We start from the raw sequence: 21,912 nt of genomic DNA, 5'->3' as shown, positions 1-21,912 counted from the left end.
CTCATTCTCGACATGAAGTCAATCATGTTGATCACCATCTTGGCAACAACCGCCATGGCTATTCCGGACCTTGTCGGCAAAGGCTTTATCAAAGCTCGACATAACCATCAAGCCGCTTATACGGCTGATCGCTACGTATCGCAAATCGACGATTGCAGCGATTGCTGTGATCCGGGCGTATGTTACGGAGCTTGTTACAATGACGTTCCGACCGAACCTTGCGGCGAGAATGATATTGTCAATTTCTGCGGAGCTCAAGATTGAATCTAGAGAGGGGCGGCGAAGAAGAAAGGAAGTGTGTTGAGTAACGGTTGAGGTGGATATGAAGATGGGTGGGGGATCTTTGTGATGTTTGGACTATGGGAAGGCTGGCTATCGTTCGTTTCGAAAGTGTCACACCTCATCAGACTGAGAGGGAGGAGAATCTGGCTACTGGTGAGACGACTTAGTGGCACTAAACTCGTTCATTCGTTTGCAGGAGCTGGGCTGTTCATGTTCATTCAAGTTTAAACGATCACGATACTGCACAAAAGAAAGTCATTTTTTGAGAAATCCTCCTTTTTTGCAAACAAGTTTGGTACATTCAAGAGCCGGAAGCGCTTTTGTGGCTATGGCAACAGTGCTGGGTAGTGTTGCGACTCCTGGGATCGGTACTCATCCGATCAATGTAGCGAATCTGATGCCACGCCATCGTCGAATCTTCGACCCACGAACGATGGCAACGGTCCAAAATCTCGTCACTCACCTTGGCCGATTTCAGCTGTCAATTTTTCCAATACCTTATAGATATTACACAGCATAGCACTTGTCGTATAGGAAAGGCTCATGATGTCTCCAAAGATCCGACACATTAGATAGATAGTAGCAAATAGGTATCTCCTCAACTCCACAAATGAAAGAAAGCAGTCAGTTAAAGTCAAGCCATGAGCTCTGACCGTTGCAATTACAGCTTCCAAGCAAATCTCAATCAAGGAGAGTCGCCATTCGTAAGCTTGCTTTCCTTAACAGGCATCGTGTCTACTTCCTTCGCTGGCATCTGAGCTATCCAACTTGGCGGCATCATACCCGTTTGATCCTGGATCGTCGAGAACAGGGGAGGAAGACTCTTGAAGAGGTTCTGGATGGGCGCCATGCTCGCATCGCTCGAGGCGCCATCGGTTGTCCAGACGTTGATCTTGGGTTGCAAACCTTTGATGGCTTTGCCGTTTTCGGCGGCGAGACGCTCGTAGGTGCCGTTTTGGAGCATGAGGAATTGCATGAGCCCTTGAGGACCACCCATGACGTTGGCGAGGTGGTCGTAGGCCTGAGTGGGAGTTGTGTCAGTGATGGCTCTGTGCTTGGGTGCATCGAGGAGGCATGTGGGTCACTCACCTTCGACAGTTCTGTCAGACCTTCTGCTTCCTTCTTCTTCGCAAGGAAGTTGGCTTCGGCTTCTCGTGCCTTGAGCACATAGTTTGCCTCAGCCTCTTTCTGTCGCTGCAGAAACATAGCTTCGGCTTCGCGCTCCTTCATAATGTACATTGCTTGCGCTTCCTTCTCCCGGGCAGCGAGAGCAGCTTCGGCGTCTTTCATGCGCTTATAGTTGGCGGCATCGGCGTCCTGAGTCGATCGATAATAAATGGCTTCGGCCTCTGCTTTCTGATTGTATTGCTCTGCGTCAGCCTTCTTCGTCCTCGTATAGAGATCAGCATCGGCTTTCTGCTCGGCAGATTCTCTTGCAATCTTCGCTTGCCTGTAGTCAAATGTCAGAGTGTCTCGCGGAGATGGTCCTTGCGCCCCAGAGCGCCAGCTGTAAGGAAACATACGTGACGGTAGTAGCTCTCAGCCTCTCCAACTCCATTTCGGCTCTCTTCTCTTCGACTGCCTTCTGCAACTCAGCATCTTTCGCTTCAGCAGTCCGCTTAGCGTTGATTTGCTCCAATTGGATTTCTCGCTCGATGGCAATCTCCCGTGTGCGGAGCCTCTGGTCTGCAATAGCTTTCTCGACCTTACGCTCAGTCTCAAGAACTGCTGTTTTGGCGTTGATCTTTGCAATCTCTTGCTTTGTCTGACCTTCCTTCTCAGCTTCTCCGACTCGGCCAATCATGCGTGCGTTGGCGACATCGACTTGCGCTTGGGATTGAGCGCCTTCGTGAGCCTTGCGTGACAGAGATTCGAAGTATTTGGAGTCGCCTGTGCTTTGTTAGCCAATATACTGTTGTTAGACTTCGCAATCGAGCGAAGAAAGAGCCTTCAATGCTAGCAGGAGCGACACTCACCCATATCTTGCAGCTCCTTCACGTTGGCATTGTAGATGTACAGGCCGAACACTTCCAACTCAGCCTGTACATTCTTGACAACCTGATCCTTGAACAGCTTCCTGTTATTGAACAGCTCTTCCATAGTCATATTCGACACGATCGAACGTGTCTCGCCTTCAATGACACCCTTGACGATGTCTTGGACATGGTTACCGCCCGTGGCGACGACTCCCTTCTGCAGGCGAACATGACCATCTGAGTCGCCAGTAAGGAGCTCAGCATACTTCTTCAGATCCGCTGGATTGTTCTTGGGCCCAATGGTGAACACAGCTGGAAGATTGAATTGAAGCTTCTCCGATGTCATGGCTTGCAGCGACATGCTGAAGTCGAAGGGCGTGATCGATATCTTCGTCACCTTTTGGAGAGGCTTGACGAAGCGTTTCTTCGCGATGATGACATCTTTGATGCCTATGCCGGTGACGACGAGGTATGTGTTGGGCTCTGAAACGTGGAACCACATGATTGCGGTTATGTTGGGTGATCGATTAGTGTCTTTGAATGAAAGTGACGGAGTGGCTCCACTGAATGCTGTTGCAGCACTTGGTTTGAAAGAGACAGAAAGCGAGATAGATACTGTGTTATATATGCGAAGTGTTCAGAGTCATAGCCTACCGGTACGGGCAGTGCTGCCCTCAAAGCAACCACGCTTAGGTCGGCACAGCAGATATGTTGCTCGTTCGGTATTACGGCAAGTGCAATTGGAACAAAGGATGTGAGTGATGTCGTTCCCAGAAGTCAGGTGATGAGGCAGTGTGTCGTACCAATGGGGAGGCGCGGCTGTCCATGGTGTAGGGCTGAGAGCTACCAATAATCTTCACTTATCTCGCCATGCCAGTATTGGTCGAAGACACGAAGAAGGCACCAAGAACGCACTACTGCGACAGGACGTTGCGCATTGCAGATGATACAACCATCATTGGCCACATGAGCCACGTTCCTAGCGAGCACAGTGGCATGTCGGCTACGCGGCGGCCTCACAGCGCTAGCTTCAATCCTGCAATGAGGTAGTAAAAGACTCACGGACAATCCAGATGCGGCCTTAAAATGACAACCTCAGGCAGTCGAAAAATCTCGTATAGAGGTCAGGTGTGCATTCCTTCATTATCCGCAGGGGCCGCAGCATTGTGGAGAACTTGCACTGCCTTTTCTTGTTCCGCGGGACTGTCAGAACTCGCCAAGACTATTGGCAGCGGACGTTTACGCATAGTCGACAGCATCGGCGGCGTCTGCTCCAACCTCGCAGCAATGGAACCTCCAGCGTACGACGAAGTCGTGCATGAGAACGACATTTGGGATGGCGATACCAAAACGAAACACCATATGAGCATCAGAGATGAAGTTGGTGCTTCGCGGTCGCAACATGTGGCAGTTTTGGTGTCCAAATTGATGCCCCAGATACGAGAGCGTGCGAAGCATGGATTATCGAATTCAACTTTGTTGATTCTGCCGTCAGACCAAGGTAGATGCCAAACACGTACAAGTGGTTTGAGTAATTCACTGATGTTGTACAGCGGGGACTAGCAGGAGAGGGGAGCTCGTAGGCTTCTCCGACGACGACTTGCCAATCGTGATTCAGCTAGACGGCCAGCATGACGGATCACAGTTCTGGTCGCAGGATGAAGCACTCTCACTGCTGAAAGACCAGATGTTGACCGAGCTAGGAGGGAGTCCGGCAACGCATCCCATACGCGAGACACTTCCTGAAAGACCGAGTGAGCAGCCAAAGCCGTCATTTTGGGGTCGAAAGTCGAATAAGCCCATAGCAGGGAAGCCAGTGACGGTTGCGCCTCCACCACCGGTGACGGTTGAGGTGGAAATGGACCAAGTCAACTTCCGGACGGAGACTGAATTCGGTCTGTACGAGACCATGCGTGGAAGAGGTGTCCTGATGAAGGTGTACATCCGATAGCAGGAGCCATATCAGGCCGTCAACCCATTGCAATCTCATCATCCTGCTGCTTTCTCTGGCTGGTCTTTGTCCTGCTCGGTAGCTCCATCTTCACTCTTTTCGCCCTTCTTCTCTCCCTCCGCGTCGAAACCCAGTTTGTCCAGTTGTCGTATCAGTTCGTTGATCTTGATCACCTTCTCAAACTGCTCAGGCAACAGTGCACCGCCGCTCTCTTTCTTGTCCTTCAGCTCTCTCGCCTGTCGCAACTTCTTGGCGAGCTTTCGTGCCTCCTTCACTTTTTCTGCCTCTGGGTCCACGGGCTCCGCAATCTTAGCATCCTGCTGCTTAGAATCCTCAGCCTTTGCTTTCGCAGCAGCCTCTTCGGCCTTCTTCGCCTTTTCTCGTTCCCGTCGTTTGGCGTTTGCGGCAGCTTTCAGTGGTGGAATGCTCTGCTCTTCGTTCGCAGCAGCGGCTCCAGGCACGCCTCCGCTCCCGCGATTTTTCCAGCTTTCTGCACTTCGATTCTTGTAGACTTCGACATCCTCTGGTGGTTTGTAGCCTGGCTTGACTTTTATCGCTTTTCGCACGGAGCCGTCTGCTCGGGTCGATGATGGAATGATCGATTCGCCCGAAGGTAGGACCACTCGACCAGATTTAGTGACCTTCTCCGCCATTATGTCGTCGTCGCGTCGCCCGTAGGCGAAATGTGTTGTGGTGTGCCTGGCGGGATTTTGTCTGACATCGTTGGATGCTGCGATTGGCTTGCCGCTGCACATCGGGCTGGGCCGCCGACTTTGCGATCTCGACATTCAACCTTAGCGACACCACCACTTCACCCACGAAAGGCACCTCGGAAGCTCCTCGCGCGTATCCCACGAACTCTCGTCACTACCGGCACCATGTCTGGAATCCTGGCCACCGTCTACAATTCCATCGTCAAGAGGTAGGGCGTGCTGAGTAGCTGCGGAGTGGGAAAGCAGATGGGAAGAGGCATTGGCTGATGCGGAACCTGCAGGAATACCATCTTTCTGACGACAATCTTCGCCGGCGCATTTGCGACGAACATGTAAGAGCTATGGAGAGAAGCGAGCCGGATAGGGAGACTGACGGGCAGCAGTGCATTTGATGTTACAGCGAACAAGATCTGGGACCAAGTAAACAAGGGCGTACGTCGGGACTGTCTCAACATGAAGCACAATCCAGGATGAGACTAACCCGTTCACAGCGACAATGGAAGGACATCAAGCACAAGTACATGGACGCAGGTGAAGACGAGGACGACGAGTAGGCTTGGGCGGAAAAGCAAGGAGACCACGGGGGGATGCAGCATCATGTTATACTACGACAATAAGAGGCCACGGCAACGCCGATCCAGCCTCGAGAACAGAAACAATGGCACTCAGCAATTGGCATGACTGAGATGCCGCGGTCTGTACACATATCTTAGAGCCGAGCTTGCGCCAGGCGAGGCAGAAACCATGTCGAATTTTCACGTCGGTCTCACTCGGGCTCCCTGCTGGAGTGAAGATTGTCATCATGTGTGTCTCACGCTATTTGCAAATGAGTTTGCTGTTCACAACGAGCGTGCTGTAGTCTTCCGGTGAGCAAAAAGGCCCATATGCAGGTGAAGCAGAAACAGGTAGGGGATGAATGAATATTTGACGCTTCACACGTCATGGTGGTTGCCCGCTGCAGATTCGCGCAACTTCGACCTCCAGTCTCCAGCACACGCGACAGTGTTTGTGCAACGGCACCTGCCAAAGAACCCCTGACGCGTCGTTTGGAAACCGCGACAAACATGATCCCAGACACGTAGAAACACATGTCGGATCGCTTGGGACCTCGAGCCATTAAGACGTCCACGCAGCCTCCGCTTCCTCTCGCCTGCGGCCCGTCCAACGTGGGAAACAGAGAGCTCGAGGCGCAAACGTGACTACTCGCCTGCATCGATTTGTGCCGACACCATGTTACAAGAATTGTCTCCTGCGGCTCAGGCACTCAATCGTGAACTGCTCCGTCAGCCCTCCAACTTCGATTACCGATGGACACACGCAGCCGACTGCGATCTACGTCGGATACTGTTCACCTCTCTTGCTGCGGGGCGAGAGGACTATCTCCCCTTGTTCTTCCCCAACGGCACCCCACCCGATCGCTCAGAGCCTTGGTCGTTGAAGAAAGCACAAGGGGCGGTGGAAGGAGCAGAATACACTGCAGCGGCCAAGGGCACTGCGTGTGGCCACATCTTCAAGAATGGCGAGAGCACATACTCCTGTAAGACGTGTGCTGCAGATGACACCTGTGTGCTATGTGCGCGATGTTTCGAGAGTAGCGATCACGAGGGCCACATGGTCATGATTTCGGTCTCGCCGGGGAACAGCGGCTGTTGCGACTGTGGCGATCATGAAGCATGGAAGAGAGAAGTGCGATGCTCTATTCATACTGCAGACGCCGAGCCAGAAAAGAAGAGCAGTGGGAAACACAAGCAGGAAGAGCCCGCTGGACAACAGGTGCCCGAGGATCTGGTAGAGGCCATCCGCATGACCATTGCTCGATGCACTGATTATCTCTGCGATGTCTTCTCCTGCAGTCCGGAACAACTCCGCCTGCCCAAGTCTCGAGAGTCCATCATACAGGATGAGCAACTTTCTCGATTGGGCGGATTCTATGGCGAAGAGCTACCCGAAGACAGAGACCCAGAGTATGCGCTCGTGCTGTGGAACGATGAGAAGCACACTGTGGATGACGTGCAGAACCAGGTTGCCAGAGCTTGTTCAAAGTCCAAAACATTCGGTCTGGAGAAGGCGATCGAAGTCGACAATATCGGTCGATCGATCATTACCTACAGTCGGGATCTGGATGAACTGATCAAGATGTCGAGCATCATCGAGCAGCTGAAGCTTACTGTCACCATACGATCCGCGCGAGACACATTTCGCGAGCAGATGTGTGCTTCCATCATTGATTGGTTCGCAGACATTTCTGGCTGCCTTGTGGGAGACGACTCAAATCTGCTCCGCACCACACTTTGCGAAGAGTTCCTCAAGCCGTGGTGGATGGGTGCCGATGATCATAACAGAGATATTGGCGTCAACGGCCTCGATGACCACGAATTTGAGGACAATCAAGTCACTCGTGAGCGGCATCGAAACTATGTCAATCACTTTCGCCAGCCTGGTCTGGTCGCAGCGCTGAACGCTGGCATCATTAGACTTGATGTCGAGGTGCAAGATGCAGACGACGATAACGATAATGACGACGATGAAAATGATGATGACAATGACGACGAAGACGAGGACATGGACGACGACGATGAAGATGAAGTCCGAGATGACGAAATTCGAGATGCAATGCGCCTGCTCCAAGCACGACGTATAAACGTGGAAGCAGGGGAGATGGACATCGATATCATGGATGACGCCGAGGATGGTGCCGAAGTGCTCGAAGCCACACTCGCCGGTTATCCACCTCCGCCACCTCCACCAGACCACCGAAGACAGCGCGATCAGGTCCTGACACCCCAGGATAGCGACGACGGCGAGGTAGAGCAGTCCCGCCCAGCGACCATCGAACCATTCCCGAACGTGCCTCGCACGCCCAAAGTGAAGGCTCCAAAAAGACTGCGACCAAGCAAGCATTGGTTGGAGAAGCCAGAGGCATACAAGGCGCCTCGTCCCAGAGAGGCCTGCGAAGACATCTGGCAGCGGGTAAGGTTGGATTATCTCATCCTCTATGACCTGCGGTTGTGGAAAACTCTTCGAATCAGCTTGAGGCACTTGTACATTACGACAGTGGTGACAATCCCGCATTTCAAGCGCATCATTGGTCTTCGAATCGCCGGGCTGTATACTGCTCTTGCTCAGCTCTACCTGATTGCGGATAGAGAGCCAGACCACTCCATCATCAATCTCAGCGTGCAACTGCTCACGACACCGTCCGTCACTCAGGAGGTCGTCGATCGAGGCAACTTTCTGACCAATCTTATGGCAATCCTCTACACTTTTCTTACCACAAGACAGGTTGGATTTCCAGAAGACGTCCACCCCAAAGCTACTTTGGCTTTTGACGCTGGAACTGTGACGAACCGCAGAGTTTTCCATTTCTTCCTGGACCTTCGCTGGCTATTCCGATCAGAGCTCATACACTGGCGAGTGCGATCGGAGCCTCGCTACCTGTTGCAGTTCCTCGACCTCGTCAAGCTACACCAAGGCGTCTGCCCTAACATTCGCGCGCTTGGCGATCATGTCGAGTACGAATCCGATACGTGGATCAGTGCACAGCTCATTGTCAAGGATATCAACAAGCTGTGCAAAGAGCTCGCTTTATCTTTTGCGCCAGATGAGAAATTCGCCGATCAAAACTCCAACCTGCATCGTGCGATCCGAGTCGTGGGACAGGTTACTATGATCAACGCGTTCGGTTACGAGAGGAAGCGATTCTCTGCCGCGGAGTTGCGTGACGACCTGGCGTGGCATGTGGTCGGCCCATTCGACGCTAGCGAGAAGAAGTACAGTGTGCCAAAGCTCGTCGTCCAGAGTGAGCCGATGAGCTTCCATCACCCACTGCACTATCTTCTTTCCTGGCTATTGGAGAACGCGAGGGGCATGACGCGAGAAGATATTCGAACGCTGCTTCATTTTGCCCCTGATGACCTCAAAGACCCATTCAATCACAGCAGGACAGCACCTGCTCCAAGCAATCTCACGCCCGACGAATTGCTTAGCGGCATCTTTGACCATCCTTTGCGTGTTTGTGTGTGGCTAGCACAGATGAAGGCTGGCATGTGGGTTCGCAATGGCATCACACTTCGCCACCAAGCGCATACCTATCGCAGCGTCTCTACTCGAGATGTCGGATACCAACGAGACATCTTCATGATTCAGTCCGGCCTTGTACTCTGTGGTGGCGAAAACGAACTGCCAGGAGAACGCTACCTTGCACAAATGATCGACCGCTTCCAAATGGGAGAATGGGTCACCGGCAAGTATCATGTTGTGACTGGGTTCGAGGAAGCGCAGCAGCTGGACTGCATTGAGGACTTCTTCCACCTGCTTGTTATTGCCCTGTCTGAGCGTGGCAACCTGCATCCTCGATTGACAGAAGCTGAACAGCATGACCGAGTACTGCAACACGACATCGCTCATGCTTTGATCTTCAAGCCGCTATCCTTCTCCGAGCTTGCTAGCCGCGTGACGGAGAAGGTCGGCGAATCTGACGACTTCAATCGGGTATTGGAAAGCATGACCAACTTCCGTCAGCCGGAGGGCTTGTCAGACGTGGGAACATTTCAGCTCAAGCCTGAGTATGTGGAACTGGTTGATCCGTATTATGCTCATTACACGCGAAACCACCGGGAAGAGGCGGAGCAAGTCATGAAGAAGCACATTGCAAAGGCCACAGGGAAGAAGCTTGAAGACGTCGTGTATGAGCCTCGCTTGGCCGTCATTGAGGAAGGCCTTTTCAAAGATTTGGCGGCATTCACACGGACGCCTCTTTTCGTACAGATCCTAGGAGCTGCACTGAATTTTGCTGTCAATCTCGAGCACGTGGCACCCAAGGTCCAGGTCACGAGAGTGGAGACGTTTTTGCACATGGTGCTGCATCTCCTACTAGCGGCCGTGCTAGAGGACAAGACGCATGTGGGTGAAGAAGGTGGCTTCATCAGCTTGGCAGTTGACACACCTTTCCACAAAGAAGAAGATCCTTCGGGCAATGGTCTTGACACTCGACCTGGTGTGGTCTCGTTTCTGACCCAATTGGCCAATATGGACGAATATGCTTCTTCTCATCCAGCTACCAAAAATGTGCTTCGGCAGATGCAACTCAAGCGCCCAGACAAGATTGCCCATACGGCTAGTAGTCAGCTTGCGCAGCTTCTTGATCGCTCTGGTACAGGCTCTCCTGCCTCATTATCTGCTGAAGACAAAGAAAGAAAGAAACAAGAAGCTAAGGCCCGCCAAGCCAAAATTATGGCACAGATGAAGGCGCAGCAGAACAGTTTCTTGCAGAATCAGGGTCTTGCTATGGATGACGATGAGTTCGATGATCTCGGTGACGATATGTCCACAACAGACGACGGCCCTCAGATGCGCAAAACTTGGAATTTTCCCACTGGCACTTGTATCCTTTGCCAGGAAGAAACTGATGACTCTCGACTGTTCGGTACATTCGCCTTCTTGGGCGAGAGCACCGTTCTTCGACATACTCCCGTCGAGGACGACGAGTACATACAGGAAGTGCTTGACACACCAGAAAGCCTAGATCAGTCTGCTGAGCATCTTCGCCCGTTCGGCGTTGCTGGCAATAACAAGCAGACCGATATTAAGTATGGCCCGGATGGCAAAGCATACACCGCTGAGCGATTGGGAGTGAGCAAAGGATTTCCTCATCAACCAGACCGAATCAAGGGACCTGTCAGCACGAGTTGTGGCCACATCATGCACTGGCACTGCTTTGAGCTGTATCAAGCTGCCACGAACAGACGTCACGCCTCACAAATCGCGCGAAGCCATCCCGAGCGCATCGAATGTCGAGAGTTCATTTGCCCGCTGTGCAAAGCGTTAGGAAATACATTTCTGCCTATCATTTGGAAGGTCAAGGAATGCATTGCAGAGCACGAAGTGCACGCAAAGCCAGAGTTTGCCGACTGGCTGGTGGACATACCGAACAAGTATCAGGCCAATCTCGCTTTCTTGGACAACATCTCTGCCCCTCATGCCTATCATCAGAGATACCAACAAGTGTCAGAGGTGTATTCGGATCGCAGCTTTCAATACGTTAACACCATGCTCGCGCCGAATCTGATGCAGACAATGCAAGAGCTCACATTGAACTCACCCGTCACGAGCCCCACTGGCATCAACCGACATCCCCTACGCGCAGCTGCAACTCTGCTCGCCAGACCTTTGACGCTGGGTATGGGTGCTGGAGGGCGAGACGTGGCTACCGCGCCCGGCACACAATTCCATTCGGGGCCGGCAGATGTCACAAGCCCCGGCACTGAAGCCAATCGGTTGACAGACGTCTTCCAGGCTTACAAGAGAATCGACGATATGATCAAGATCAATCAATTGGCTGGAGCAGACGCACCCGAGGGGAGTTTTGTGTCTACAGTAAACCCCATTGCCGCATTGTCTAGGGCTTTAGGCATGACTGTCAGCGCATGGGAGATCGCCCATCGTGGGGTTGAGCATTCCGATCCGTTCGCCACGAGCCTCGTCAAGGATGTCTCGGAGCAGACTTTGTCGCATTTGAGAATACTCAGCGAGACTATCGAGAGCTTCCTTGCGCTTAATGTGCTCAAGTCCAGCTCCAACATCGTGGCGAGAGAAACTTTCAAGAAACGCGATATCATGACTGCTCAGCTTTTTGGCACTGAATCTAAGGATACGATGGTGAAGCTGCATAGCGTTGCTGGGAAGCTTCTGTTCCAAGACGATATCTTCCTGTTCTTCTCTGACTGGTTGAGCTTCATGGGTCCGAACATAGCGGAGGCGTCGAACATTCTGCAACTCTGCTTCTGGGCTGAAATTGTCAAGACAGTACATGTTTACGCGCCGCTGCTGTCGGCTGGGCGATCGATACACGCTCCGGACATGACGGCGTTGAACGCCGAAACGCTGCAATTATGGAAGCTGGTTATTGCCATGATGTTCTCCAACGAAGAGCAAAGCCACGGTCCTGAGGTTGTCGATGATTCGACAGCAAAGCTCCTACGTACCCTTGTGGACAAGTACGCGCTTGCCTTCCTCAGAAAGAGCGCCGTGCTCATGATGGTGCGGTATGGCCTCGAATTCGACTGCCCTTACAATCTCGATCCGGAGCAGCCCGAAATGGAGCGTCTTACGAGACATTTGCACATGCCTTCACTTAACGAGCTTTGCCAGACCTTCGTAGCCGAATCACCAGCAGGCCAATGCTTCCGCACTCTGACCCATCGCTGGCTCGAACAAGCTCGACAAATCCCTTCCCACTCTGCCAACCCCGATTTCAACGACATTCGCTACACCAACGACTCCCTCTCCTCACTGGGGACAAATTACCGCATCTCATCACACCACCCCAACGCACAACCAATCACCCTCGCACACCCTTCCATCCTCGAATTAGTTGGCCTTCCCAAGACCTACGACACTCTAACGGAAGAAGCCACGAAACGCAAATGTCCCACTACAGGCAAGGAACTCGTCGATCCGACGCTATGTCTCCACTGCGGCGAGATCTTTTGTTCTCAGGCCGTCTGTTGCAAAAAGGACAAGACATTTGGCGGCTGCTTTCAGCATATGATGAAACACGGTTTGCGAACCGGGCAATTCATCAATATTCGCAAATGTATGGTTTTATTCCTGCATATTCGTGGCACAGGGAACAAGACCAATGGCAATGCGGGCAATGGCGAAGGTTCTACTGCATTCGCTGGATCTTCGTTGGGGTCTTTTTCTTCACTTGATGGGAGGGTTTGCTCAGGATGTTACTTGCAGGCGCCTTATCTGGACCGTTGGGGCGAGACGGATCCTACGTTGAGGAGACACCAACAGTTGTTTTTGAATGCGAGGAGGTATGAGAAGTTGGTGAGGGAGGTTTGGCTGGGCGGGATGACGCAAACGGTTGTTAGCAGGAAGTTGGAGGGGGATGTGAATCCTGGAGGATGGGAGACGTTGTAGAAGGTCAAGCGACAGGGGTGATGATGTCGATTATCAGAGATGTCTCGTTTTTATGGGCTTGAGCAGGCGAGGAAAGGCACGATGAGTAGATGTTAGATTCAAGACACACGCGAGAGGCAACATGATAGATGGAAATGGTTAGAGCATGCCTTGTTGTTCACGAAGTGGAGTTCAGTATAGCATAGCACGGTACATCAGCGCGGCTAAGGCTGCTGCTCTCCTATGTGACACAGACTAAACGCTGCATCTTGTTTCCGATCATCATGCTCATCAACTTCTTCATACCATCTCGCTTTTCGAAAAACTTTTGATTCCCCTTCATCGCTCTGCCGTGGCCATCAAGCTACCAATGAAAGTCATGATCAAGCGTGAACGCAAACTCGTGATATCCTCGGGCACAAGATATATTGTCGCTCCAAGCTTTCGTGCAATCGAAATGGACAATTTGGCGTTGGCGTATGCTTCTTCGTTCGTCCGCCCAGAAAAGACAAGGTCGTAGTCAACGTATTCGCTCTTGATTCCATTGAGCACATCGAGCAAGAACACGCCCGAGGCAAGCTGTGGGTCCTTGAAGGAGCGAATGGCTGAGCTGCGACCGCCCTTCTTCACGGTGTCATTGGCCCACTTCACCATGTCAGAATCGGTGATCTCTCGCTTTCCGAGGCGTTGAGCGAGGCCTTGTAGAGTGTTGGTGATGTCGCGACGCATCAGTTGCCATACGAGACCAAGTGTAAGCGTCTTTTGCCCATCGGTGATATCGGCACCTTGGATACCGACAAGAGAGAACTTGTTCTGCTTTCCGATCTCGACTGCGTAATTTGTGTTCTCGACAGCTTTGAATCTCGACATGCCGGATTTGATCGTGAGGTACGCCTCGTCCTCGTCCTGGCTCACAGGAGCAACGGCATTGGCAGGTGGCTTGTTGGTGTGTCGCCAGTTGACGCTACCAGGAATGACTTTGTCGAAGGCTTGCAGTAGAACGATACCATCCTTGAGATCCTCAAAGAATGATACAACGCTTGGCTTGACGTCGAGGGAATTGAGCCACAATGTGAACACACGTGCTTCACGCTCGCCTTCGGCATCAAAGTCCTCAATTTCGGCCTTCTCCTCTTCCGTGATAGGGTCAAGGCCTGGGTGGTTGTTGAACAAGTTGGCAACAAAGGCAAGATTGAGCTTCGGGTTTCCAGCGCATAATGATTTCGGTGTCAAGAACTTTCGGCAAGGTGGATCGAGAGCATCGGCGTTTTGCAGCACTTGCTCGGCTCGCTGTTCCAAACTGGACGTTTGAAGAGGTGCTTTAGAGCAAGTTTGTGGCGCCAACTGGTTGAGAAGCACAGTGTAGTTTTCGCTGTCCTTGACATCGTTGGAGAAGTTTTGAACCCTGTGCACAAATCAGTATAAGTCTGCATAATCTCGCGGAACCAGAATTTATTATCCCGACTTCAAGGAGCAGTCACATACCTTCGGTGCCAGCCCGCATTCTTCAAGTGGTAGTTGAACCATCGCAGAAGAATCTGCTCCGGGGGCAATCGCAAGAACTGCTCCAATGTCTCGCCATCTTCAAGCAGCCGGTACAGCTCTGGGTGCAGCTTGATGTCAATCTTCCCGAGCAAACCACGTCGAATGACCTGCCAGATCAGACCGAGAATGAGGTGCTCTCGCACTTCGATTATGTCGCCTGCGCCAATGTTCACCACAGAACACCCGATACCCTTCGCCGACTCGATGACAATGTTGTTGTTTTCGGTAAAGTGGAAGTTGTTCAAGCTCTTGATCTTTTTGCCGGGGCGGTTCAGCACGCGCTCGTCGATCGTGTCCGGCACGCTGTCGTTGATGAGCTTGGCAAGCACGAGACCATCTTTGCATGAGTCAAACATTTCGAACGTGTCGAGCGGGAATGGCAGCAGGTGCCCGATGTCGGGGTCGCCGGCCAGAACGGCGTTGATGTGGGAGGTGAAGGCGGTTCGCTCATCCTCGTTGATCGTGTGCTGCGAACTTGCAGTCGAGCCTCCAACGGTGATTCTGCCAGCTCGCGCCTGCGCTCCACCTCCGATGCTGCCTTTGCTGGCATGTGAGGGCGAAGGCGCAGCAGCCCCGTCACCAGTCTTCTGAGCAGCGTTACTAAAGCCGCGCGTTCGCTGCTGAGCGGGACTGCTTTGTCGCAGGCGAGCGATCAGGTCGACATAGTCATCCAGCTCCACTCGTCTTGAGCTGTCGAGCTCTACCTCCTTCAGGGCCTGTCGGACCACATCGTAGGGCTGTCGCTCGCTGTTCTGGGCTGACTTGATGGCGGTTCCCTCGTCGACGTAGCCTTTGTCATCGACATCGAGCTTGCGGAAAGCGTCGGATAGGCCATAGATTTCCGCCTGCGGAAACTGAGGATATTTCTTCTGCAGCTTGAGGACGTTCATGGCGGGCGAGGTGGGGGAGGGGTGGGTGGAGCGGAGGTTGTTGGAAGAGGGTCAGCGGCAGGAGGGCGGTTTATGTAGTAGTGGGAAGATCGGGCAGAAAAGTTGCCGCCTGACGACGCGCAATGGGCGAATACGCAGCTGGCGTGTGTTGTGAGACGGACAAGCAGGCACACAGCCCACCTCGCCTTCCACCGCAGCTACTCCTTCCCCACGTCACCGCCAAGACCCGCCTCTCCCAGCGCCGCAGTATCTCCGATGGCAACATCAACACTTCTCTTACATACAAGGACAACCTAGACCAATATGTCGATCACCATAGGCACGCCTCAGCCCTTCACCATCAACATCCCAGACTCCAAGATCGAAACCCTCAACTCCAAGCTCGCCAATGCAACATTTCCCACCGAACTCCAAGATGCCGCCTGGTCCATGGGTTCTCCCTTAGCAGATGTCAAACGTCTTGCAACCCATTGGCATCAGAATTTCTCCTGGCGTAATGCAGAGAAGCAGCTCAACAGTTATCCACAATATACTGTCCCCATCAAAGTTCCCAACTTCGAAGAGCTCGAGATCCATTTCATTCATCAACGTTCCAAACGAGAGAATGCCATTCCTTTGCTCTTCATTCACGGATGGCCGGGCTCTTATTTTGAAGCCCTGAAATTGCTCCCACTCTTGACAGATCCAAAAGACCCCAATGCTCCCGCTTTTCACGTCGTGGCCCCGAGTCTGGCTGGCTACGCATGGTCTCAGTATCCTTCACGAAAGGGCTTCGGACTCAAGCAGCATGCCGAGGTGCTTCATGGAGTGATGAAAGCTTGTGGCTATGAGAGCGGTTATGTCTCGCAAGGCGGCGATTGGGGAGGCTTTTTATGTCGGTTGGTGTCGAAGTTGTTTCCTGAGAGTGTCAAGGCTGTGCATACCAATTTCCCGGTCCACCAGTTCCCCAAGCCGTGGAAGAATCCGATTTCGTTTGTACAGGCAATGGGAGGTATTACTTTGTCGAGTCAAATTCGAGGGGACTTGGCGCATACACAAAAGGTGATCTTGCGCGAGTGAGCTTCACGAGAGGCCTCATTGCTGACGTTTTGGCAGTACTTTGCAGAAGGCGATGGCTACCTTAAAGAGCAAGACACGAAGCCGCAGACACTGGGCTACGGCTTGACAGATTCTCCCGTCGCGCTTCTAGCTTGGATTTATGAGAAGCTTCATGGTATGCTCTTGGTATTGCTCGATTTTCGAGAGCATGCACTAACATATCCGCCAGACTGGACAGACTCCTATCCCTGGACTGATGACGAAGTCTGCACCTGGATTTCCATCTATGCATTCTCCCGCGAAGGTCCTTCTGCCAGCACAAGAATCTACTATGAATCCGCGCATCCTTTTGGCGAAGGTGCTGTGAGCAGAATGGATGTAGTCAACATGTATATTCCCAATATCCCTCTTGCGCTGGCCTATTTCCCACAAGAACTTGCGAGATTGCCGAAATCTTGGGCGTGGAGTAATGGCCCCATTGTACAGCAGACCACTTTTGATGTCGGAGGGCATTTCGCTGCTTTCGAAGTTCCGGAGCTGCTGGCTGGAGATTTGAGAAAGCTGTTTGGGCCTGGTGGGCCTTGTGAAGGTGTGGTGGAGGGAAAGAAGGGATTTTGAGGAGGATGAGCGACGGAGATCAGATACAGAGATGACACATCAGAAAACAGTAATTTGCACGTGGCTCTCAAACGCTTTTCGGTTTGTGTTCAATTAGCCCAAGTGATTGTCTTCAACCGTACCCACTCCTTCAGCCCTTCCTCGCCATTGAATCTTCCAAACCCGGACTTCTTCGCTCCGCCGTGTGGTAAGCTCGTCTCATCATGTACACTCATCGAATTGATATGTACTGCTCCCGTCTCAATCTGCCTCGCAATTCTCAAACCTCTCTGCAAGTTCTCCGTAAACACTGCTGATGCGAGTCCGTATTCGGTATCATTGGCGATCTGGATGGCTTCCTCGTCGTTCTCGACGATGAAGAGACTCACAGTCGGTCCGAAAGATTCCTGATAGTAGAGATCAGAATCCTTCGATACATTCTCGATAATGACGGGCCGCATGGCGGTTGCAAGAGCTCGTTTGTCGTTCACGTCGCCGTATAGTGCTTTAGCGCCTTTGGCGATGGCATCGGACAGGAGAGCTGCGTTGCGTGCTACAGGGGCTTTGTCCACTAGGACGAGACCATTCTGGTCGGGAAAGATTTGATCAATCGTCGCGGAGAGCACTTGCCGGAATTCATCGGCGACTTTGGCATTTACGAGAATGCGTTCGGTGGCCATGCAGATTTGGCCAGAGTAGAGGAAGGATCCGACGCAGCATTGGACTGCGGCGGTTTGGAGGTTAGCGTCTTCGCAGACGATGGCTGGAGCTTTACCACCCAATTCCATGAGGGTGGGTTTGAGGTGCTTGCCTGCGAGGCTGGCGACGATGGAGCCTACGGCTGTGCTGCCAGTGAAGTTGATTTTCCGGACTGTGGGATGAGCGACGAGGGTGCTAATGATTTCGGGTCCTGATTCGCGGCTGTGGGTGATGGTGTTGAGGCAGCCGGCTGGGAGGCCAACCTTGTGGAAGATGTCCATAAGTACCCACATTGATCCGGGGCCTTTTTCGCTGGCTTTCACGACGACTGTGTTTCCCACTTTTATCTTGTTAGCGGTGGCGTTTCTCGAGCTGAGGTAACTGCGACTTACTGGCCAAAGGACCGAGGAACGATCGTAGCCCAAGAATGCAAGGACAGTTCCATGGGGCGATTGCCACGACCACTCCGTAGGCTTCTTTTACCACCATGGCGCTTCTGTTCTCGTCCAGCATGTCGGGCACGAAGCCCTGTCCAGAAGCCGCTGCAATGAGACCTGCGCAGCTCTTCAATGATTCCAGAGCATCGTTAAAGTCGAAGGCGAAGTACATATCGGTCGAGGCTACTTCTTGATTGGCAAAATGCCAGAGCTCATCTTTCCTGCGAACCATCTCGTCTGCAGCTTTGAGGAGCAAGTCTCGGCGAACACCAGGCTTGGTCTTGCTCCATGCTGGGAAAGCTTTCTCGGCGGCTGCGACAGCGGCATTGCAGTCTTCCACAGACGCGGAGGAGGCTTTGTACAGCACATTGCCTGTCGCTGGCGCTACGAGATCGAAGGAGTTGGTCGTTTGCACTTGTTGTCCATCTCGCCACAGGGGCACGGTCCAGTCTTGGCCTGGAGGGGTGAAGGCGCTGCCGTTCGCTGCGTTAGTGGCCATGTTGTGATTCTCTGCTGCTTGTGTCACGACTGGTATTGATATGAAGAGACTTGTGAGCTCCAGGCAAAGAAGTGACTTCCTGTGCTACTACTTATTCTTTCAATGAACAGTGGCTTCACGCGAACCAGTGTTACCGCATGGCACTCCCGAAGCGCCTGAAGGAGCTACATCGCAGCTCATCATGGACTACTGCCAGTGCTGGGCGGGGTACGGGGTATGGCAAGACGCACGTGATGGTCCAGAGGGGGCGGAGAAGTGTCTCTGTGCGCAGGAAGGTTTGGAGGAGGTGCTTGCTTGCTGGAGATTTGGATTTGGTCAGCCCTCGGTCGTGCGGAGTCAGCAAGTTCGTGCACGGTCCGAGAACTCCACTTCTCGCCTCTGCCACGCACCACCAGAACAGCGCTTCTCTATCAGCACCAGGAGGATCGCCTCGACTACGGCTCCATTGGAAAGCGCTGGCTGCCTTATCTCAGTCTTACGACGGCCTTGGTGCCTCGAAAACCCACATGTCGAGGAAGCAGCCAGAGCATAAGCAGAGTAGGCCCGCCTCGCTGCGTTGATTCTGAGCGAAGCAGCGTGTTCCCCATAATTATTGTGCAACGTCGCACCGCACTCCTTATATGTGCTTCACGTCCATAGCCGACGATTTCACCGGATACCCCCAAGCCGCTCATATCCGAAATCTCGTCTCCCATGCCACGACCAAAGGTGCGTCAACGATGTTGCTCCTTCTCTGCACCCTTGCAGCATGTCAGCTAATTATGGCCTCATAGGTCAAGCCACAGGATCGGTATGCCTACACAGTGCTGAGAAGCCTAACATCAGCGACTGACCATTGTCTACAGACAGAGATCAGCACGTGCTTGCGTCCCTTGCAAAGCATCCAAGATACGATGTGATGCTGCCACTCCATGTGGACCATGCCTGAAGCGAGAGCGGATCGATGCCTGTGTTTACCTCGAATCCTCACGTAAAAGGCAGAAGACTTCGCCCTTTCCAACGCCTAGCGTAGAGGATGCATCTCCGCGATATGATCCTCGTCTGGAAGAAGGGTCACAGACGGCTCAGCATGGCAGGTCGAAAAGGGGGGCAGAACCTGTTGCTCCCACTGCAAACATGCAAGCGACCAATGGGGCCACTTCGCGTGCACAGACTGGAACTGGCACTCATACCTCACCCAGTAACACGCCGGAGCCAGGCAAAGACGCTTCGCGGATGACTCAAAGTCGGATGTTGTTGAGCTCAAAAGGAGAGAAGTGTGAGTTATCCTGTCAACGTCCAGGTCCCATACATATCATGCTAATATTCTGTAGTATACGTCGGCGAAAATGCATCGCTTTCCTTCCTCCACTTCCTGCGACGGATTCTCAAGAAATACATGGGTCCTTCAGCATTCACAGAGAATCAGTTCAAGGACAACATGCTGGAGATTGAAGTGCCGCGTGATGAAAGCCCAGTGATGACTGATTTGTCTCGAGGCGACAAATTCGCTCTGGTGCAGCTCTACCGCGAAGCTGTAAGCTAATTGTCCTATTTCTTTACGTTGTTTCAAAAAAGCTGACCTACGCGCAGTCAAGCGGTATACTAGACCTGTTCACTGTTGCAGAGATACATGGCTTCCTAGACCGGCACAACGCGCTGAGTCCGAGCATCTTCATCGAAGTGGACGACAAAAGATCTCGAGCTGAGCAGGCCATGCTGAATATGATGCTCGCCATCGGGCATCAATGTCGTGGGCAGAACCCATTCGATTCGCACAATGCCACCCGATCATTCAGCTGCGCTCAAAAGTATGCCTTCGAAGGCTTCCTTTGCGATCCTAGCCTGGACATGGTACGAGTTTTTCTCCTCATGGCCTTCTACATGCTTGGCGCTTGCCATCGGAACGCCGCGTTCATGTACCTGGGCATAGCCTCGAAATCTGCATGTGCTCTTGGGTTGCACAGGAAAGATCAGTATAAAGGACTCTCGACGTCCGAATGTCTGACGAGATGGCGAACCTGGAAGAGTCTGCTCATTCTCGACACGATCGTTTCCTCAATTCTTGGACGACCCGGCGGTCTTCCATCAATGCGACCTGAGGACGATTCGGCTTATGACGGAGATGGTGAAGTTGGCGAATTCGACAAGCCGCGCTGGATCGCGTCAAGAGCTGTCTTTGGCATTTGCTCGCACATCATCGAGTTGGAACAACAGCTCGGCAGCGGGCAAAGTATGGATTCGAAAACAGCAGACGCCTTCTTACAACGTCTGCGAAAGTGGAACGAATCAGTCCCGGTCCAGCTTCGACACTTCGCCAGCTTGAAAGAGAGCACTCTTGGACCGGCTGATCGTGAGCTGTTCATCGGCTCTACACATGTTGCCTGCTCATACTACTTCACCATCATCCTCGTCACCCGGCCCTTCTTGATATCACATTTGGTCACACAAATCCGCAGGCGACGCCGACCGAGTGTAGACAAGCTGGAGCAGTCCTCGGCAGTCTCAGATCTGGCGCAAGCTTGCCTGGACAGCGCCGTGTACATGGCCAAGACTGGCTACATGTCTATCAACTCCAGCATTCTGTCAAACAACATGTGTCTACTGAAAGCCTGGATGTTCGCAGCTGGACTCCTTCTAGGCTTCTCCATGTTTGCCCAATCAGAACCTGTCCCCGAGGTTGACACGGCATTCGCGAATGCCATCGCAGTTCTGGAACGACTGGCAATCGTGTCACCGCAAGCACGCCATTACTACGAGATTCTCAGCACTTTCAATGACGCCGTCACTGCTAGACGAGAACAAATGGGTCGCGAACGTCGAAAGAAGAGCAATCAGTACGTCAGTCAATTATTCACTGCTGATTTCCATGATGGAACAGCGGCGGTGCCGACATATACAACGCCATCTTCGGGACCCAGCAACATGGATCTCAGTGCTGGCGGCAGTGCCGGCTTGGAAGGAATGATGGGTTTTGATTTCGATGCTAGCAGTCTTGATAGCCTTTCAGCTTCGTTCCCAGAGCAGACAGATGGAAACTGGACAGCTGACCCGCTCTTAAGCGATAACCTGTATATTGATTGGGAGTCTCTGTGGCCGATGGATGGCATGGTGATATGATATGATGATGGCAAGATTCAAGACTTTCACGAATGAAGTTACGCAGAGATATGATGCTTGTCATGTTCATGCACATGTTGGACATTCACTTCGGTTTTATCGTGTATGAGACAGACTGAAGACGAGAAAGCTTTTCGCTCGCAAAGTCGATTAGAACGAAAGTCAAAAGTGCAGAACGGGAGAGGAATTGAAGTTTTGGGAGAAATGATGATGGAATATAAGGTATCTTTTTACAAAACCAACAAGATCGCGCTCAACGCTCAGCCACGATGGAAGTAGGT

The 21,912-nt window shown here is 52.5% G+C and overlaps 9 protein-coding genes across 9 annotated transcripts; 5 read left to right on the top strand and 4 right to left on the bottom strand.

The window, feature by feature from the left end:
- Window positions 1-967: 967 nt before the first annotated feature.
- On the bottom strand, window positions 968-2,760 carry RHO25_012203 (uncharacterized protein; the record flags this gene model as incomplete). Its single annotated transcript, XM_023603605.2, has 4 exons — window positions 968-1,303; window positions 1,372-1,732; window positions 1,806-2,172; window positions 2,259-2,760. 4 exons carry the CDS (start codon window positions 2,758-2,760, stop codon window positions 968-970), a joined length of 1,566 nt encoding a protein of 521 aa, XP_023454987.1.
- Window positions 2,761-3,545: 785 nt separating this feature from the next.
- On the top strand, window positions 3,546-4,209 carry RHO25_012202 (uncharacterized protein; the record flags this gene model as incomplete). Its single annotated transcript, XM_023603604.1, has 2 exons — window positions 3,546-3,759; window positions 3,812-4,209. 2 exons carry the CDS (start codon window positions 3,546-3,548, stop codon window positions 4,207-4,209), a joined length of 612 nt encoding a protein of 203 aa, XP_023454988.1.
- A 38-nt stretch (window positions 4,210-4,247) lies between these two features.
- On the bottom strand, window positions 4,248-4,964 carry RHO25_012201 (uncharacterized protein; the record flags this gene model as incomplete). Its single annotated transcript, XM_023603603.2, has 1 exon — window positions 4,248-4,964. One exon carries the CDS (start codon window positions 4,962-4,964, stop codon window positions 4,248-4,250), a length of 717 nt encoding a protein of 238 aa, XP_023454989.2.
- Window positions 4,965-5,087: 123 nt separating this feature from the next.
- On the top strand, window positions 5,088-5,476 carry RHO25_012200 (uncharacterized protein; the record flags this gene model as incomplete). Its single annotated transcript, XM_023603602.2, has 4 exons — window positions 5,088-5,131; window positions 5,204-5,254; window positions 5,306-5,354; window positions 5,414-5,476. The coding sequence occupies 4 exons, from the start codon at window positions 5,088-5,090 to the stop codon at window positions 5,474-5,476; spliced, it is 207 nt and encodes a 68-aa protein (XP_023454222.1).
- Window positions 5,477-6,152: 676 nt separating this feature from the next.
- Window positions 6,153-12,848, top strand: RHO25_012199 (uncharacterized protein; the record flags this gene model as incomplete). Its single annotated transcript, XM_023603601.2, has 1 exon — window positions 6,153-12,848. One exon carries the CDS (start codon window positions 6,153-6,155, stop codon window positions 12,846-12,848), a length of 6,696 nt encoding a protein of 2,231 aa, XP_023454221.1.
- A 318-nt stretch (window positions 12,849-13,166) lies between these two features.
- On the bottom strand, window positions 13,167-15,262 carry SAC6 (Fimbrin, actin-bundling protein; the record flags this gene model as incomplete). The annotated part of the gene is made up of 2 exons (XM_065603494.1): window positions 13,167-14,232; window positions 14,313-15,262. 2 exons carry the CDS (start codon window positions 15,260-15,262, stop codon window positions 13,167-13,169), a joined length of 2,016 nt encoding a protein of 671 aa, XP_065459566.1.
- A 303-nt stretch (window positions 15,263-15,565) lies between these two features.
- RHO25_012197 (uncharacterized protein) lies at window positions 15,566-16,918 on the top strand (the record flags this gene model as incomplete). The annotated part of the gene is made up of 3 exons (XM_023603599.2): window positions 15,566-16,303; window positions 16,358-16,475; window positions 16,530-16,918. The coding sequence occupies 3 exons, from the start codon at window positions 15,566-15,568 to the stop codon at window positions 16,916-16,918; spliced, it is 1,245 nt and encodes a 414-aa protein (XP_023454233.1).
- Window positions 16,919-17,007: 89 nt separating this feature from the next.
- On the bottom strand, window positions 17,008-18,532 carry RHO25_012196 (uncharacterized protein; the record flags this gene model as incomplete). The annotated part of the gene is made up of 2 exons (XM_023603598.1): window positions 17,008-17,936; window positions 17,989-18,532. The coding sequence occupies 2 exons, from the start codon at window positions 18,530-18,532 to the stop codon at window positions 17,008-17,010; spliced, it is 1,473 nt and encodes a 490-aa protein (XP_023454232.1).
- Window positions 18,533-19,648: 1,116 nt separating this feature from the next.
- On the top strand, window positions 19,649-21,631 carry RHO25_012195 (uncharacterized protein; the record flags this gene model as incomplete). Its single annotated transcript, XM_023603597.2, has 3 exons — window positions 19,649-19,790; window positions 19,846-20,048; window positions 20,105-21,631. The coding sequence occupies 3 exons, from the start codon at window positions 19,649-19,651 to the stop codon at window positions 21,629-21,631; spliced, it is 1,872 nt and encodes a 623-aa protein (XP_023454245.1).
- Between the last annotated feature and the right edge of the window lie 281 nt (window positions 21,632-21,912).

This window comes from Cercospora beticola, chromosome 8, assembly GCF_033473495.1.
Source record: "Cercospora beticola chromosome 8, complete sequence".
Taxonomy (NCBI): Eukaryota; Fungi; Ascomycota; class Dothideomycetes; order Mycosphaerellales; family Mycosphaerellaceae; genus Cercospora; species Cercospora beticola.
This window is presented reverse-complemented; position numbering and strand designations above follow the sequence as displayed.